The sequence below is a fragment of the Sapajus apella genome, unplaced genomic scaffold (genome assembly GCF_009761245.1).
Source record: "Sapajus apella isolate SASKATOON/1434 unplaced genomic scaffold, GSC_monkey_1.0 scaffold132, whole genome shotgun sequence".
Lineage (NCBI taxonomy): Eukaryota > Metazoa > Chordata > Mammalia > Primates > Cebidae > Sapajus > Sapajus apella.
This window is the reverse complement of record NW_022437072.1, coordinates 3963127-3980539: the sequence shown is the minus strand read 5'-3', so window position 1 is coordinate 3980539 and position 17413 is coordinate 3963127. Positions and strand designations below refer to the sequence as shown.

Below are 17413 nucleotides of genomic sequence, written 5' to 3'. Positions count from 1 at the left end.
CAATAGATGCAAAAATAATTTGCTAAAATTCAGTATTACTTTATAATGAAAACAGTCAAAACACTAGTCATGGAAGGAACACACCTCAAAATAAAAGCCATATATCACAAACCTACAGCTAACATTATACTAAAGGGGAAAAGTTGGAAGTGTCCCCCCACCACATAAGAATTAGAACAAGATAACTACCCAGTTTCTCTGCTTTTACTCAACATAGTACTAGAAGTCCTAGTCAGAGCAATCAGGCATGAGGAAGGAATAAAAGGCATCCATAAGGGAAATGAGGTAGTCCAATTATCTCTGTTTGCTGATAATATAATCTTATATCTAGAAAATCCTAAACACCCCTCTAAAAAAGTTTCTAAATTATATAAATGAATTTGGAAAATTTCAGAATACAAAATTGATATACAAAATTGGTAGCATTTCTATACATGAATAGTGGCCAACCTGAGAACCAAATCATAACTCAATCATCTCATTTCCAGTAGCCATGAAACAAGTTAAATACTTAATAATACAATTAATCATGGGAGTGAAAGATCTTTGCAAAGAAAACTACACAACACTGATAAAAGAAATTGTAGAGGAGACAAACAAAGGGAAAGCATCCCATGAACATGGAATGGAAGAATCAATGTTATTAAAATGACAATACTGCCCAACATCATCTACACATCCAATGCAATTTCTACGAAAATACCAACATCGTTTTTCAATTAATTAGAAAAAACTATTCTAAAATCCATATGAAACCAAAAAGATCCCAAGTAGCTAAAGAAATTCTAAGCAAGGGTATCACCTTACCTGACTTCAAATTATACTACAAGCCTACAGTAACCAAAACATTATGGTGCTGGTATAAAAATAGACACATAGATAAATGGAACAGAATAGAGAACACAGAAATAAAGCGACATACCTGCAACCAACTGACCTTCAACAAAGTAGTCAAAAATATACACTGCTGAAAAGACATCCTATCCAATAAACGGCAATAAGAAATTTGCATAGCCACACAGAGAAGAATGAAAGTGGCCTCCTATCTCTCACCACATACAAAAATTAATCCCAAATGGATTAAAGTATTTAATGCAAATCCTGAAACCATGAAAATCATGCAAGAAACCTAGAGCCAAACTCCTCTGGACATTGACCTAGGCAAAGAATTTACAACTAAGACTTCTAAAGGAAGTGGAAATAAAAACAAATATAAACAAATGCATCTGAAGTAAACTAAAAACCTTCTGCACAACAAAATAAATAACAAGCAGAGTAAACAGACAACCTCAGAATGGGAGAAAATGTTTGCAAACTATGAATCTGGGAAAGGACTAATATGCAGAATCTACAAAGAGCTGAAACAACTCAACAAGAAAAAAAAAGTAGGCAAAGGGCATGATGAGACATTTTGCAAAAGAAGTCATAAAAATGGCCAAGAAACATGAAAAAAGTCTCAATATCACAGAATGGTTACAGTCAAACACTCAAAAACAATAAATGTTGCTGACAGTGAGGAGAAAGAAGACTGCTTATATGCTGTTGGTAGGAATGTAAATCAGTACAACCTCTGTGGAAAACAGAGTGGACAGTTCTCAAAGAACCGAAAACAGAACTACTGTTTCACTCAGCAAGCCCACTACTGTGTATCTACCCAAAGGAAATCAATAATTATATCAAAATGATACCCAGGGTCATATGTTTATAGCCTCACTACTCACAATAACAAAAATATGGAATCAAACTAACTGTCTATCAACAGATGAAAGGATAAAGAATATGTGGTATATGTATATTTACATATATGCCATAGAATACGACTCAGACAAAAATAAATAAATAAAATTATGCCTTCAGAGGCAACATTATAAAACTGGAGGCCATTATTTTAGGTGAAGTAATTCAATTCAGAACGTAAATTCCCATGTATCGTCACTTACAGGTGGGAGCTAAACAATGTGTACGTATGGAGAGAGAGTGCTGAGTAATAGACATTGGAGAATCAGAAGGGTGGGAGGATAGCAGGAGGGTGAGGAATAAGAAATTACCTAATGGGTACAATGTTCACTATTTAGGTGACGAATACACTAAAAGTACAGATTTCACCGCTCTGCAACATATCCGTGGAACAAAACTGCATTTGGGCATTCTAAACGTAAAAAATATAGAAATTAAAATTTTAAAAAGAAATGAACACACCATAAAACACCATGGAAATATCTTTAAAAGTTAAAGGCTAATAAAGCTGCAGAGTATCCCAAGAATAATGATGATATAGTCCTGTAATTGCAGAGTCAAGAATAACTTTATTTAACTGAAACTAAACAACCTTCAAATAATCTCTGGTCTCATCATGTTTATACTTCTTGATGATTGACATATACATCACAAGAAGGTAAATTCTCATCAAATATTTATTAGTGAAGATGTATGCATTAAGAAATTAACCAAAATTGGTATTTTTGTTTAATGTGATCAAGGAAGCAGAACTTAAACTAGCATTTCTAATATGTTTTGAGTTAGAAAAAATGTAAAAATCACATAATATATTAAAAATAAAGAAACAAAATTAAGATATATTTTCAAGGTTACATGGAAAAGCAAATTCTAGTTGTCCTGAATATTTATGTTAACATATAACAATTTTTATTACATCTATAGTTTATATCAATGTTTAATAAATGTGATAATTATTCTGATTCAAATAAGAAATGTGTAAAATTAACTCTAACATGTTTATAATTTTTAAAAATCAACAACATTACTAAAAGTATCCAAAAGTTATTTTTCTTATTCAGAATCCCACTTTCTTGCTAACTTAGAAAAGTAAAAGCTAGAATTCTTTTTTTTTTTTTTTTTTTTTTTTTTTTTTTTTTTTTTTGAGACGGAGTTTCACTCTGAGACGGAGTTTCACTCTTGTTGCCCAGGCTGGAGTGCAATGGCGCTATCTCGGCTCACCGCAAACTCCGCCTCCCGGGTTCAGGCAATTCTCCTGCCTCAGCCTCCTGAGTAGCTGGGATTACAGGCACGTGCCACCATGCGCAGCTAATTTTTTTGTATTTTTAGTAGAGACGGGGTTTCACCATGTTGACCAGGATGGTCTCGATCTCTTGACCTCGTGATCCACCCGCCTCGGCCTCCCAAAGTGCTGGGATTACAGGCGTGAGCCACAGCGCCCGGCCAAAGCTAGAATTCTTAAATTAGAATCATACCAAAAAGAAATTTCATCACATCATAACCTCAAGTATTAATACATAATTACAAAATTAGATTTAAAGTAATGTCACAAAATAACAATTACAGAAATTTGCTTTTGTGTTTGTTTTAATATTGAGTTTTGCAGATTATTTGTGAAAATCACACTTGAATGAGAATCACTTGAATTTCTTTCCTAAAAGTCTATGCCAATCTTTTACATAGTGATTCTTTTATTTGTATGTGTGTTTATTTACATATTTTGTGCAATTTTATATAAATTTTCTGTGTAATTGTATTGTGAAAAGATAAATATCCAGGTAATAAAAATAGAAAAATTAAGAGCTTGATTATTGGGTATTTCAACTGCTATATTTATATAGAGGTAATAACTTAGGAAATGTGATTTAGAGAAGAATGTGAATGGACACTCCGTGAATTAGAAATATTTTTCTTCATATAAAGTTCAAAACTCTAGCTCCTAGTACTGGATATGTGAAATGTTAGTATGAATTTTTCACTATGAGGTATATACTCCTTGACAATTGTAAACATTATTTAGGTTAAGTGCTCTATAATAACAATTCTGTGGAAAATTTTCCCCAAAGAAGAGATCTCTTAGGACAGCTGAAATATACTCAGATGTCTGTCAACCTGTATGCAGTTTTCTGTTACATGGCTGAGAGAAGAATATTTGAAAAAAATACTAAACCGGTATTTCTTCATTTAACATTTGGAGGCCTGTACTATACTAGCAAATTCCAAGTTATGTGTTCATATGATCATGTCTTTGTAAAATTTGCAATAGAAAGCCATTTTCTACCTCAGTTTCTACTGCTATGTCCACCACTCCAACTTCCTCTCCTTTAGGTTTTCATTTTCTGTCTGGTAATTGGAAAGACTACTCAAATGATATATTCACAATTTTGTGTTCTTTTTTGATGAAGCTCCCTCGAAATTGTAAAAGCTTCTGGCTTCATAAAACCTAAATTAGCCTATCATCACAGAAAATAAATGTATAATCCTCATAAAATAAGCCTCCGCCTCTCAATTAGAATAAACTCCAACTCTTTATGATTCATGCCTACACTTCCAACGTTATCCAATGTCTCCCTTCTCCACTAAATCCAGGATTCAGATTTTATGATCTTTGAATTTTATTAAATAGGTCAAGTTCTTTGCTGCCTCAGCTGTTGCACATATCCTAATTACTATAATGAATGGCTTTCAACCATTCTTTGCATAAATGACTTCTTTCTAAAAGAGGTCCCCAGTTCCTTCCCTCCTATTCTCTAACTCAATCATTGGATTTTCTATTTCTTTGAACATAGTGATCCATAAATATATTTTTAATACTTTTATTACTTGGATATTTAGCTTATTTCTCTTTTTGTTGTTGTTTTTCCTCTCTTATACTGGAATAAAATCTGGATAGGTAGACCCGTGCTTGTGTTTTCACCATTTTCTCCTGTCCTATGATAGGTGTTTATGACATCTTGAATGAATGAAATTTAACTGGACTTTTGACACTGCCCTTTATCTGCAATGTACTCATTCTGTTTCTCAGCTGCGACTATTTCAAAACTTTTCTATTCTGCCTAGTACTCCTCCTCCTCCTTTACCCGTATACAATTCAACCTCAGATGACCATGTCTTATACTTCAAAACAGAATCCATCCGCTTCTACCATTTTCCCACTTTACTGCTCATTTTCCTTCCGATCTCCTGTCACAAAGTTGGAAACAGTCCTGTTACCACTCAAGCACAATACCTCCACAGTAGCTCTGAACCCCTTCTCCTCACATCTTCTCAGGGCGACTATGTAAGTCATGTGTTCAATCTTTGCAGTGCCCCTCTTTGCTATATCTGCTCTCGTGTCTTCAATCTTTTGTGTAATTCTCCCTTCAGTGTAAATTTCCTCAAGCAACATTCTAAACTTGCTATTTGCTGCACAGCCACATTTCTTGAACCACTCATGTCCACAGTCTGTATTAAATGTCTTGCTAATTATTTTTATTGGCAGGTTCTATTTAGGGTCTGTCTCTTCTCCATCAGAAACTACTTTTGTTACACTTGTCATTGGCCTCTACCTTGCCAAATCCATCACAATTTCCCAACTGAATAAAGTAAACTAAATTAGAAACATTTGTCACTTAGATAATGATAATAATGTAATTAAATTATAATTTCCTTGACTTTATTATATAAGGCACTATGGTGATAAATGTTTATAAATAATTTAGTCTCCTAACCAAAACAATCCTTTGAAATATTAGAACTGTTGTAAATACTGTAACATTTTACAAATAAGAAAGAGTCAAAAAAGCTTCAAATAGACTTTCTATGTTGGCCAAAGATACATGCTTAGCAAGTGGTGGAATTAGAATTCAGACAGGATGACTTATTAACAATCTGTTACACTCCCTTTACATTAATAATTTCCTTCTTTTTATGTCTATGGAAACATTCCAGATTTTTTTCTCCTGTTTCTCTGAGTCCTCTTTCCCCCCGCACCCACCCCCACCATTTTCTTTGCTGTCTGTTTCACTACTGCATCATATTTAAATGTTGCAATATGGGGCGGGATCCAACATGGCCATTTACAAACAGCTCAGGATTGCAGCTTCCAGTGAAAGTGCAGAGGCTGCTGCAGGTGATCCCCAGGCAAGCAGGGCCTGGAGTGGACCTCAGCAGACCTACAGCAGAGGGGCCAGACTCTTAGAAGGAAAACTAAGAAACAGAAATAAATTCCTCATCAACAAACAGAACGTCCACTCAGAGACCCAATCTGAAAGCCAGCAACTACAAAGACGACAGGTGGATAAATCCATAAAGATGGGAGGAAACCAGCGCAAAAAGGATGAAAACACCCGAAACCAGAACACCTCTCCTCCTACAAGGGATCACAGCTCCTCACCAGCAAGGGAACAAGGTTGGATGGAGAACGAGTGTCATGAAATGACAGAATCAGACTTCAGAAGGTGGGTAGTAAGAAGCTTCTGTGAACTAAAAGAACATGTTCTAACCCAATGCAAAGAAACTAAGAACCTTGAAAAAAAGATTTGATGAAATGATAACAAGAATGGACAAATTAGAAAGGAATATAAGTGAATTGATGGAGCTGAAAAACACAACATGAGAACTTCGGGAAGCATGCACAAGTATCAACAGCCAAATTGACCAAGCAGAAGAAAGGGTATCAAAGGTCGAAGATCAACTCAATGAAATAAAACAGGAAGGCAAGAACAGAGAAAAAAGGTAAAAAGGAATGAACAAAGTCTCCAAGAAATGTGGGACTATGTGAAAAGACCTAATCTACGTTTGATGTTTCAGGTGTACCTGAATGCGACGAAGAGAATGAATCCAAGCTGGAAAATACTCTTCAGGATATTATCCAGGAAAACTTCCCCAACCTAGAAAGGCAGGCAAACATTCAAGTCCAGGAAATACAGAGAACACCACAAAGATATTCGTCAAGAAGAGCAACCCCAAGGCACATAATCGTCAGATTCACCAGGGTCGAAATGAAGGAGAAAATACTAAGGGCAGCTAGAGAGAAAGGTCGGGTTACCCACAAAGGGAAGCCCATTAGACTCACAGCAGATCTCTCAGCAGAAACCCCACAAGCCAGAAGAGAGTGGGGGCAAATATTCAACATCCTTAAAGAAAAGAACTTTCAACCCAGAATCTCCTATCCAGCCAAACTAAGCCTCATAAGTGAAGGAAAAATAAAATCCTTTGTGAGCATGCAAGTACTCAGAGATTTCATCACCACCAGGCCATCTTTACAAGAGCTCCTGAAAGAGACTCTACACATATAAAGGAAAAACCAGTAACAGCCACTCCGAAAACATGCCAAATGGTAAAGAGACTCAACACAATGAAGAATCTGCATCAACTAATGGGCAAAACAGCCAGCTAGCACCAAAATGGCAGTATCAAATTCACACATAACAATATTAACAATAAATGTAAATGGACTAAATGCCCCAATCAAAAGACACAGACTGGCAAATTGGATAAAAAGCCAAAACCCATCGGTGTGCTGTATCCAGGAAACCCATCTCACATGCAAGAATACACAAAGGCTCTAAATAAAGGGATGGAGGAAGATTTACCAAGCAAATGGAGAGCAAAAAAAAAGGGGAGTTGCAATTCTCATCTCTGGTAAATTAGACTTTAAAGCAACAAAGATCAAAAGAGACAAAGAAGGACATTACATAATGGTAAAAGGATCAATGAAACAAGAAGATCTAATGATCCTAAATATATACGCACCCAATACAGGAGCCCTCAGATACATAAGGCAAGCTCTTAATGACTTACAAAGAGACTTAGACTCCCACACAATTATAGTTGGAGACTTTAACACCCCATTGTCAAAATTATACAGATCAACCAGACAGAAAATTAACAAGGATATCCAGGACTTGAACTCAGACCTGGAACAAGCAAACCTAATAGACATTTACAGAACTCTCGACCCCAAATCCACAGAATATACATTCTTCTCAGCACCACATCACACCTACTCTAAAATTAACCATATAATTGGGGGTAAATCAGTCCTCAGCAAATGCAAAAGAACCGAAATCATAACAAACAGTCTCTCAGACCACAGTGCAATCAAGTTACAACTCAGAATTCAAAAACTAACACAGAACCACACAGCTTCATGGAAACTGAACAACTTGCTATTGAATGTTGACTGGATAAACAATGAAATGAAGACAGAAATAAAGATGTTCTTTGAACCAACGAGAATGAAGCCACAACATACCAGAATTTCTGGGACACATTTAAAGCAGTCTCTAGGGAAAATATATAGCAATAAGTGCCCACATGAGAAGCAAGGAGAGATCAAAAATTGACACCCTATCGTCAAAATTGAAAGAGCTAGAGGAGCAAGATCAAAAAAACTCAAAGTCTAGCAGAAGACAAGAGACAGCTAAGATCAGAGCAGAACTGAAGCAGTTAGAGACACAAATAACCCTTCAAAAAATCAATAAATCCAGGAGCTGGTTTTTTGAAAAGATCAACAAAATAGACAGACCACTAGTCAGATTAATAAAAAGGAAAAGAGAGAATAACCAAATTGATGCAATAAAAAACGATAAAGGGGATATCACCACAGATTCCACAGAAATTCAAACCATCATCAGAGATTATTACAAACAACTCTATGCACATAAACTAGTAAACCTGGAAGAAATGGATAAATTCCTGGACACTTGCCTCCTCCCAAGCCTAAACCAGGAAGAAGCCGAAACCCTGAACAGACCCATAACAAGGTCTGAAGTTGAGGCAGCAATTAAGAGCTTACAACCCAAAAAAAGCCCAGGTCCAGATGGGTTCACAGCTGAATTCTACCAGACATACAAAGAGGAGCTGGTACCATTCCTTCTGAAACTATTCCAAAAAATACAAAAAGAGGGAATTCTTCCCAAATCATTTTAGGAGACCAACATCATTCTGATTCCAAAACCCGGCAGAGACTCAACAAGAAAAGAAAACTTCAGGCCAATATCCATGAGGCACATAGATGCAAAAATCTTCAATAAAATCCTGACAAGCCGAATGCAACAGCACATCAAAAAGCTTATCCACCATGATCAAGTAGGCTTCATCCCGGGGATGCAAGGCTGGTTCAACATACGCAAGTCTATAAACGTAATTCACCACATAAACAGAACCAAAGACAAAAACCACATGATTATCTCAATTGATGCAGAGAAGGCCTTTGACAAAATTCAACAGCCCTTTATGCTAAAAACCCTCAATTAGCTAGGTATTGAAGGAACGTATCTCAAAATAATAAAAGCTATTTATGACAAACCAACAGCCAATATCATACTGAATGGGCAAAAACTGGAAGCATTCCCCTTGAAATCTGGCACTAGACAAGGATGCCCTCTCTCACAAGTTCTATTCAATATAGTACTAGAATTTCTAGCCAGAGCAATCAGGCAAGAAAAAGAAATAAAAGGTATTCAAATTGGAAAAGAGGAAGTCAAATTGTCTCTATTTGCAGACGACATGATTCTATATCTAGAAGACCCCATCGTCTCTGCCCAAAATCTCCTGACACTGATAAGCAACTTCAGCAAAGTCTCAGGATACAAAACCAATGTGCACAAATCACACGCATTCCTATACACCAATAACAGACTTAAAGAGAGCCAAATTAAGAATGAACTTCCATTCACAATTGCCACAAAGAGAATAAAATACCTGGGAATACAACTAACAAGGAACGTAAAGGACCTCTTCAAGGAGAACTACAAGCCACTGCTCAACGAAATAAGAGAGGACACAAACAGATGGAGAAACATTCCATGTTCATGGTTAGGAAGAATCAACATCGTGAAAATGGCCATACTGCCCAAAGTAATTTACAGATTCAACGCTATCCCCATCAAGCTACCAATGACCTTCTTCACAGAACTGGAAAAAACCACCTTAAACTTCATATGGAACCAAAAGAGAGCCTGCATAGCCAAGTCAATTCTAAGCAAAAAGAACAGAGCAGGAGGCATCACACTACCAGACTTCAAACTACACTACAAGGCTACAGTAATCAAAACAGCATGGTACTAGTACCAAAACAGAGATATAGACCAATGGAACAGAACAGAGGTCTCGGAGGCAACACAGCACTTCTACAATCATCCAATCGTTGACGAACCTGACAAAAACAAGTAATGGAGAAAGGATTCCCCTGTTTAATAAATGGTGTTGAGAAAACTGGCTAGCCATGTGCAGAAAGCAGAAACTGGACCCCTTCCTGACACCTTACACTAAAATTAACTCCAGATGGATTAAAGACTTAAACATAAGACCTAACACCATAAAAACCCTAGAAGAAAATCTAGGCAAAACCATTCAGGACATAGGCGTAGGCAAGGACTTCACACCAAAACACTAAAAGCATTGGTAACAAAAGCCAAAATAAACAAATGGGACCTAATCAAACTCCACAGTTTCTGCACAGCAAAAGAAACAATCATTAGAGTGAATCAGCCACCAACAGAAAGGGAAAAAATTTTTGCAGTCTACCCATCTGACAAAAGGCTGATATCCAGAATCTACAAAGAACTAAAACAGATTTACGAGACAAAAACAAACAAGCCCATTCAAAAGTAGGCGAAGGATATGAACAGACACTTTACAAAAGAAGACATACATGAGGCAGACAAACATATGAAAAAATGCTCTTCATCACTGGTCATTAGAGAAATGCAAATCAAAACAACATTGAGATACCATCTCACACCAGTAAGAATGACAATCATTAAAAAATCTGGAGACAACAGATGCTGGAGAGGATGTGGAGAAATAGGAACACTTTCACACTGTTGGGGGGAATGTAAATTAGTTCAACCATTGTGGAAGACAGTGTGCCAATTCCTCAAAGACCTAGAAATAGAAATTTCATTTGACCCAGCAATCCCATTACTGGGTATATATCCAAAGGATTATAAATCATTCTACTATAAGGACACGTGCACACAAATGTTCATTGCAGCACTGTTTACAATAGCAAAGTCCTGGAACCAACCCAAATGCCCATCGATGATAGGCTGGACAGGGAAAATGTGGCACATATACACCATGGAATATTATGCAGCCATCAAAAACGATGAGTTCGTGTCTTTTGTAGGGACATGGATGAACCTGGAAACCATCATTCTCAGCAAACTGACACAAGAACAGAAAATCAAACACTGCATGTTCTCACTCATAGGCGGGTGTTGAACAATGAGAACACATGGACACAGGGAGGGGAGCACTACACACTGGGGTCAGTTGGGGGGAAATACTGGAGGGACAGTGGGGGGTGGGGAGCTGGGGAGAGAGAGCAAAGGGAGAGATGCCAGATATAGGTGATGGGGAGGAAGGCAGCAAATCACACTGCCACGTGTGTACCTATGCAACAATCTTGCATGTTCTTCACATGTACCCCTAAACCTAAAATGCAATAAAAAAATAAATAAAACAAACATGTGAGTCTCTTGATCTCACTCTTTTTCACACCCAACATTTGGTAACATCACTGTACTTTCCACCACCAAAATGTTTTCCAAATCTGCCTTCTGCTCTGCACCTCCTCTTTCATCACTCTCTCTCAGTCACCACACTTTCTCACACTACCTGGACTCATTGTGCCACCTCTTGCCTACAAAAAGTAGAGCATCCAGGAAAACAATTCAACAAAACTAGAAGTCAAATTAAACCATTCCTTTCCTTAATACTCTTCTATGGGTTATCACGAGTCATAAAATGAATCCAGATGATCTGAGGCCCTGAGCTGATCTGGAGAATTGTTTCCATATCTCCCATCTGGCCTCAGTAGGCTAGACTCTGCTTTACCACCTTGAAATATTATTGTTTTGATTTCACAGTTTTGCACATATTTTTCTTTAGCTCTGAACACTCTACATATGCTCGTTGTCCAAAAGAGTCAATTATTCTTCTAACCCTGAAAAACTGATGGCTGATTGACAAACATAAATGAGATTCATGTAATAGTCCTCAGAACTTATCAAAGTTAGAAAATAAAGACCTACACTAAGGAAGTACAGAAATTAGCACACATGATAGAACGTATAAAGTAGAAATTGAAAAACAAATTAGCCGAGGAAGTTGCCACAAGCTGTAATTTTGGTAATGAGTGCTAAGTCCTAAATAATTTGAAAGCTTGTATTTAGAGCAACAAAAGCAATTATACTATAATCACAAATTTGGAAGGTAGGTGGCCCATAGGAAACATTAATTTGATGCACTATTTTAAAGACATTTTCAAAACACCCTTCTTTTCTCAGTTTATGTTAAATCAAGACATACCATGATTTTAATCAACATTCCTTAACAATGTCTCTATATATAATTCAAATTTTTAAAATTGGAACACAGATTTATTTTCAGTTTGAAGAAAGAATTTCTCAAAAATCAATACTTACCGTAACATGTGGGTGAATCAGACCAACCATTGTAACCACACACTATGGAGCCAGTGGTGCTTCCACTTGCGCTTTCATAACCATCATGGCATTCATAGTCCAATAAGTCATTCAGCTTAAACCATGTGATGTTATTTTTGGCTCTGGCATTATTAAATTCTGGCATATCACAAGATTCTAGTACATAAACAATTGAGAATATCATTTCTAATGTAATCTAATAAACAATCTGCATATTTCTCATTCTAAAAAGAGAAAGCTTTATTGATTAGATGTACTAATAAATAAACACTGTACAAAAATAATCTAAGACTGGTGAGAAGTTACTGTCCTGAAATGTTGCCAAAAATGAAAGTATATGTTTCTACGCAGCATTTTTTTCATTTTTTAAGCCCCAAAATCTATGTTAAGAACATTTTTCCTAATTCACTATATCAAGGCATTTATGACAATGCTAGTAATAAAACAGGGCACTACAGTTGTATATTACTTTTTTAAAGAAAATCATAACAGCATTTTGTAAATAAAGATGCCACACTAATTCAAAGTTGAGGCATATGTAAAAAGAAAAAAATGATTAAAAAATGAATTCCTTAGTTATAAAAGACAGTTTCTCTTTCATAAGAAAATCTTAAAAGATTAATTAATAAAAATTTAGTATAAGATGAGTTTTATGAGGAGTGACTTTTTTGTAAACTAGACCTCATATTAAACATAGACTTTAAAAAAAATGAAAACAGTATACATGAATATACTAAATATTAACTTCCCTTAACATGAGTATATTAAACATTACTTCAAAATATTACTAAGAGGCGTGCAGATCACTTAAGGTTAGGAGTTCTACACATCCTGGCTAACATGGGGAAAACCTGTCTCTACTAAAAATACAAAAATTAGGTGGGCATGGTGGGAGGTGCCTGTAATCCCAGCTACTCGGGAGGCTGAGGTAGGAGAATCACTTGAACCCGTAAGACAGAGGCTGCAGTGAGCCAAGAATACGCCACCTCAATCCAACCTGGACAACAGAGCGAGACTCTGTCAAAAACAAAACAAAACAAACAAAACTGGATGGCTTTGCAAGAAATAAGACAAACTGAGCCAATTGTTTCTACACGATTTTCATAAATATCTAGATAGTGTGGTACAGAAATAGGGAAATACACAGACACACACACACACACACACGTATATATATATATATGTACATAAACAAGGCACTATATATGCATATATATATATATGTGAGTGACTGTGCAAAAAATAAGACAAACCGAGCCCATTGTTCTATAAAATCTTCATAAATATCTAGATAGTGTGGTAAGAAAATCATTCAATAGAGCAGAAATTGGTACCATCTACAAATATTTTCTCTCTCTACTACCCATATATTTGCAAAAAATTTCTAATGGGGAGGATATTCAGAATTGGACATAGCCTACAGTATCAAATCTATAAATTATAGAGTTTAAATTATTTTGATATTATGCACTATGCATCCATATCTCCACTAAAAACACTACTTTTTTATCTAGGGGCAAAGGCTTTGATATTAAAGGCTAATCACATAAAACAGGTATATATAACAGTCATAAAGACATAACCTAAAAGAAATAAGTTTAAACCAGAATACACATAAAGCTCCCTAACTGGTTTATACAACACAGAATGCTTCAGAGTGGGAAAAACTTGAATGGAAAGACAAACTAATATTTGAGTAATTAAGTAAAAAAGAAAACTAAAATGATGTCTGTTTTGTTCCTCAAAGTTTTTTGGTTTTTTTTTAATCTTTTCAAATGAAATTGTGTCAGCCCGCACAAAAAGACTAAAGTTAGGAAACTTTTGTGTAACATCTGGATAATCACTACAAATGTAATAAATTACTTACTAATGCATTTGGGTTGAGCTGACCATCCACTTTTCAGACATGTAATTGATCCTGATGTTTCACCATCTGCTCTTATAAATCCTTGTTTGCATTCATATTTTGCTTGTTTATTTAAGGCATATGTATACTGAGATTCAGAAAAAAAGCCATTCTCAATATCTATATCTGATCTGGAACATGTTTCTAAAAGAGAAGAGAAAAAGAAAAAGACAAGGATATGTTTACTTATATTTCATAAGAATGTAAATAATATGAGAATATAAAATATAATGAACCATTTATAAATGAAAACCGCAGAATCATAAGCATTCAAATACTTAAGTCAAGGAAAATAAGTTCTGTGTTGCCAAAGATATTACAGCAAGACTCTTCATCATTTTTTAAACAAGGCACTATTTAAGACACTTACTATTCCTTCTAAGAAATTATTGAAAATCTGTTTGTCTCATGAATTTGGAATTCTACAGCACGTCAGAACACGATAGACAATGTGTTATTTCTCAGAACTTTTTAATCTTGCCGATTTTAGACTTTTTAGGCAATTCCAAAACTCATTTAGCCAGTTGCAGTATCTGAGATCCCGTGATGATCTGAGAAAATCTGCCAAAATAACCGTAATAGCCTTTGGCCCCAAGAATTTGAAATGTCGTTCTTATTGTGTGCTTCAAAGTAAATGAACATGTGGAGTTCAAAGAAGATAAGGAATAGGAGCAGGTGCATTTATCTTGAACGGACAAAATGATGATACCTCAAAGTATGTAGAACTTAACTTTAAAGAACAGAAGATACTGTCTCTGTAAACTGATGATAGAAATTACTGTCAGTTACTAGGTTGCTTCCCAGAACTCAGCTTCATTCATAAATAACTCATGGATAAGAAGAAAATCAAAAAAGAAAACGTTAAATACTTTGAATTGAATGATAATAAAAACATTAAATAAAGTTGGTGAGATGACACTCAAATAATGCTTAGAGGAAAATGTATCATTACATAGCTATAAAAGAAAAGAATAAACACTGCAAGTAAATTATTTATAAGAAATTATAACAAAGTAAGCAAACAAAATTTTGGAACACAAATATGAGCAGAAATCAAATAGAAAACAAACAGTAGATACAAATTAAAAAGTACAAGATCAGGCAAGAATAATCAAGGAAAACAGAGTTCCAGCCACAAATAAGGAAATGGAGCCAAAAAGATGAAGATAACATTTTCAGACATTGGAAAGCAGGAAGCACCTTATCAAAGAGAAAAAGTGACACTATTAGATGACTTCCGTCATCAAATGGAGTTTATGCGTGGAGAAATTTTCCAAGCAGCAGCACAGAGAAGGAGAATTCAAGCAGGAAATGGCAGAATTGCTCAGTAGAAGAAACAAAACTTAATGTTCCCCCAGAAGATGAGATCATCAGAATCTGCAGGAAAGGGAGTCAGAAAAGAAGAAAATATGGAGTAAAAGGGCTCTACAAATTTCCACAGCAATTCCCTGGATTATTTGGCTAAATACTGACACTCTGGTGAGTACAGCAAAACTCCACAAGAACGGACAAAGGGTACCTACCAGTTGAAGAACACTACCGGAGAAGAAAAAGGTGAAAGCACTCACAACACTGGGACACATTCGAATTGAATCAGTCAGAGTGGAAAGACTCCTTTGAACATCTAGGTCGTTTAGTAGAGACATCAGAAGAAGCTTAATATTCTGAACAAACTATCTCTGGGGAAAAGCCTCCATAAACCAGCCTTTAAAAAGCTTAAAAGTAAGGCTCGAAAGAAAGAATCCGGTTGATTCATAGCAAACTTAGACTTTTAAACAAAATTTAAAACAAGTAATCCTTGGAGTCTCACAGACGTATAGACTTCAGAAGTTCCAAAGCTGCTTCTTTTAGCTAAAATACAGAGTAGATATTAAAAAATGAATAAATAAAACCATCTTTTGGCAATAATTCCTTCTTCCCACCTGCCTCCAAAAAACCCAGCAAATCTTTTACAGAATACTAACCATACTCCTGCCAAACACTAATGGATAAACTATATATCAAAAGTTGTGGCATGACACTAGAGTACTATGAAATAAATTGGTGTCACTACATGTGATAGAAAATGACAGTGTTCTACTTCAGTAACCTTGGCCTCTACCATCAGACATTAGAAAAAGTAAAATAAAAAAATTAAACTCAAAGTAAGCAGAAGAAATAATACAATAAAGATCAGAGGTGAAATAATAAATAAGTAAATCTGTACCTAAAAAGAAAAACAAAAGCTTGCTAATTCAGATCTCTATAATTGATAAACCTTTAGATAGACTGAATCAGAAAAAAAAGATGACACAGACTGCTTATATCAGAAATGACAGAAATAACATCATTATGGTTTTTACATATATTAAAAGAAAAGTAAGTAATATTCTAAATAATGCTATATCAATAAATCTAATAACTTGAATTATTAAAAAACTTACTAAAGCCACAAACTACCATAGCTCTCTCAAGAAGAATTAGGGAATATTAATAAAGTATATCTATTAAACAAATTGGATTTGTAGTTGAAGCAAGAAAAACAAAATATTTAGTTATAAATCTAAAAAATACAGGATCTGTATGCTGAAAATCACAAAACAACTGGTGTAAGATATCAAAGATGATCTTACTAAATCAAAGGTATATAATGTTCATGGATGGAAAAGTTCAATACTGTTACATGTCAGTTCTCCCAGATTCATCTATAAATGTGTCCCAATCCTAATGAATAACAGAGCACAATGTTTTGCGCTGATGCTAAAGTCACATGGAAAGGCAAAGGGGCTAAAATAGCTAAACAATTCTTCAAAAGATAAGAGAAGTTGAAAAAGCACATTACCAGATTTTAAGACTTAGAAAAAGCCACAGCGAGTAAGAGGATCTCATGATACTGGTGAAAGGATAAACACACAGAACAGTGGAAGGAAAAAGGGAATCCAGAAATAGGCTCACAAGCATGGATCTATTCTAAAAATAGCTTTGATTCTATTTTCTTATAAAACTGTCAGGTTTACATGCCCGTTGTTTAGCAATAGATCAATACACTGAGACAGTAGGGTTTGCAGCAAAGAAGGACTTTAATCAACTCAAGGCCAGCAAACAAGGAAATGGGAGGATTCTCAAGCCTCTAATCTGTTCTGTGAAGGGGTTCTTGGGAAGGGACTTTAAGGAATCATAGAGGGTGAGGGGCTAGAAAATTTGGGTTGTCAACTGGTGAGAGTGATGGGGATGAAATCACCAGGGTGCGAAACCTGCATTATTTCATGTCTCAGCTTTTTGCTGGGCTCTTTAGACCAGCTGGGGTGTGTGTGTGTGTGTGTGTGTGTGTGTGTGTGTGTGTGTGTGTGTG

At 35.5% G+C, this 17413-nt stretch overlaps 1 protein-coding gene and 1 long non-coding RNA gene across 3 annotated transcripts in view; both read right to left on the bottom strand.

The window, feature by feature from the left end:
* CFH (complement factor H) overlaps window positions 1–17413 on the bottom strand; it is a 92871-nt gene that overhangs the window by 21767 nt on the left and 53691 nt on the right. For both annotated transcript variants that reach the window (XM_032262884.1, XM_032262885.1), the window contains exons 10-11: window positions 14044–14226; window positions 12156–12332 (exon numbers count right to left, since the gene is read on the bottom strand). In XM_032262884.1, the coding sequence (XP_032118775.1) occupies window positions 12156–12332; window positions 14044–14226 (360 nt within the window). The remainder of the gene's footprint in view (window positions 1–12155; window positions 12333–14043; window positions 14227–17413) is intronic.
* On the bottom strand, window positions 2287–5339 carry LOC116539727. The gene is made up of 3 exons (XR_004264152.1): window positions 5328–5339; window positions 5166–5167; window positions 2287–2841 (listed from the first exon to the last, which is right to left on the bottom strand). It is a non-coding gene; the product is annotated as an uncharacterized LOC116539727 (long non-coding RNA).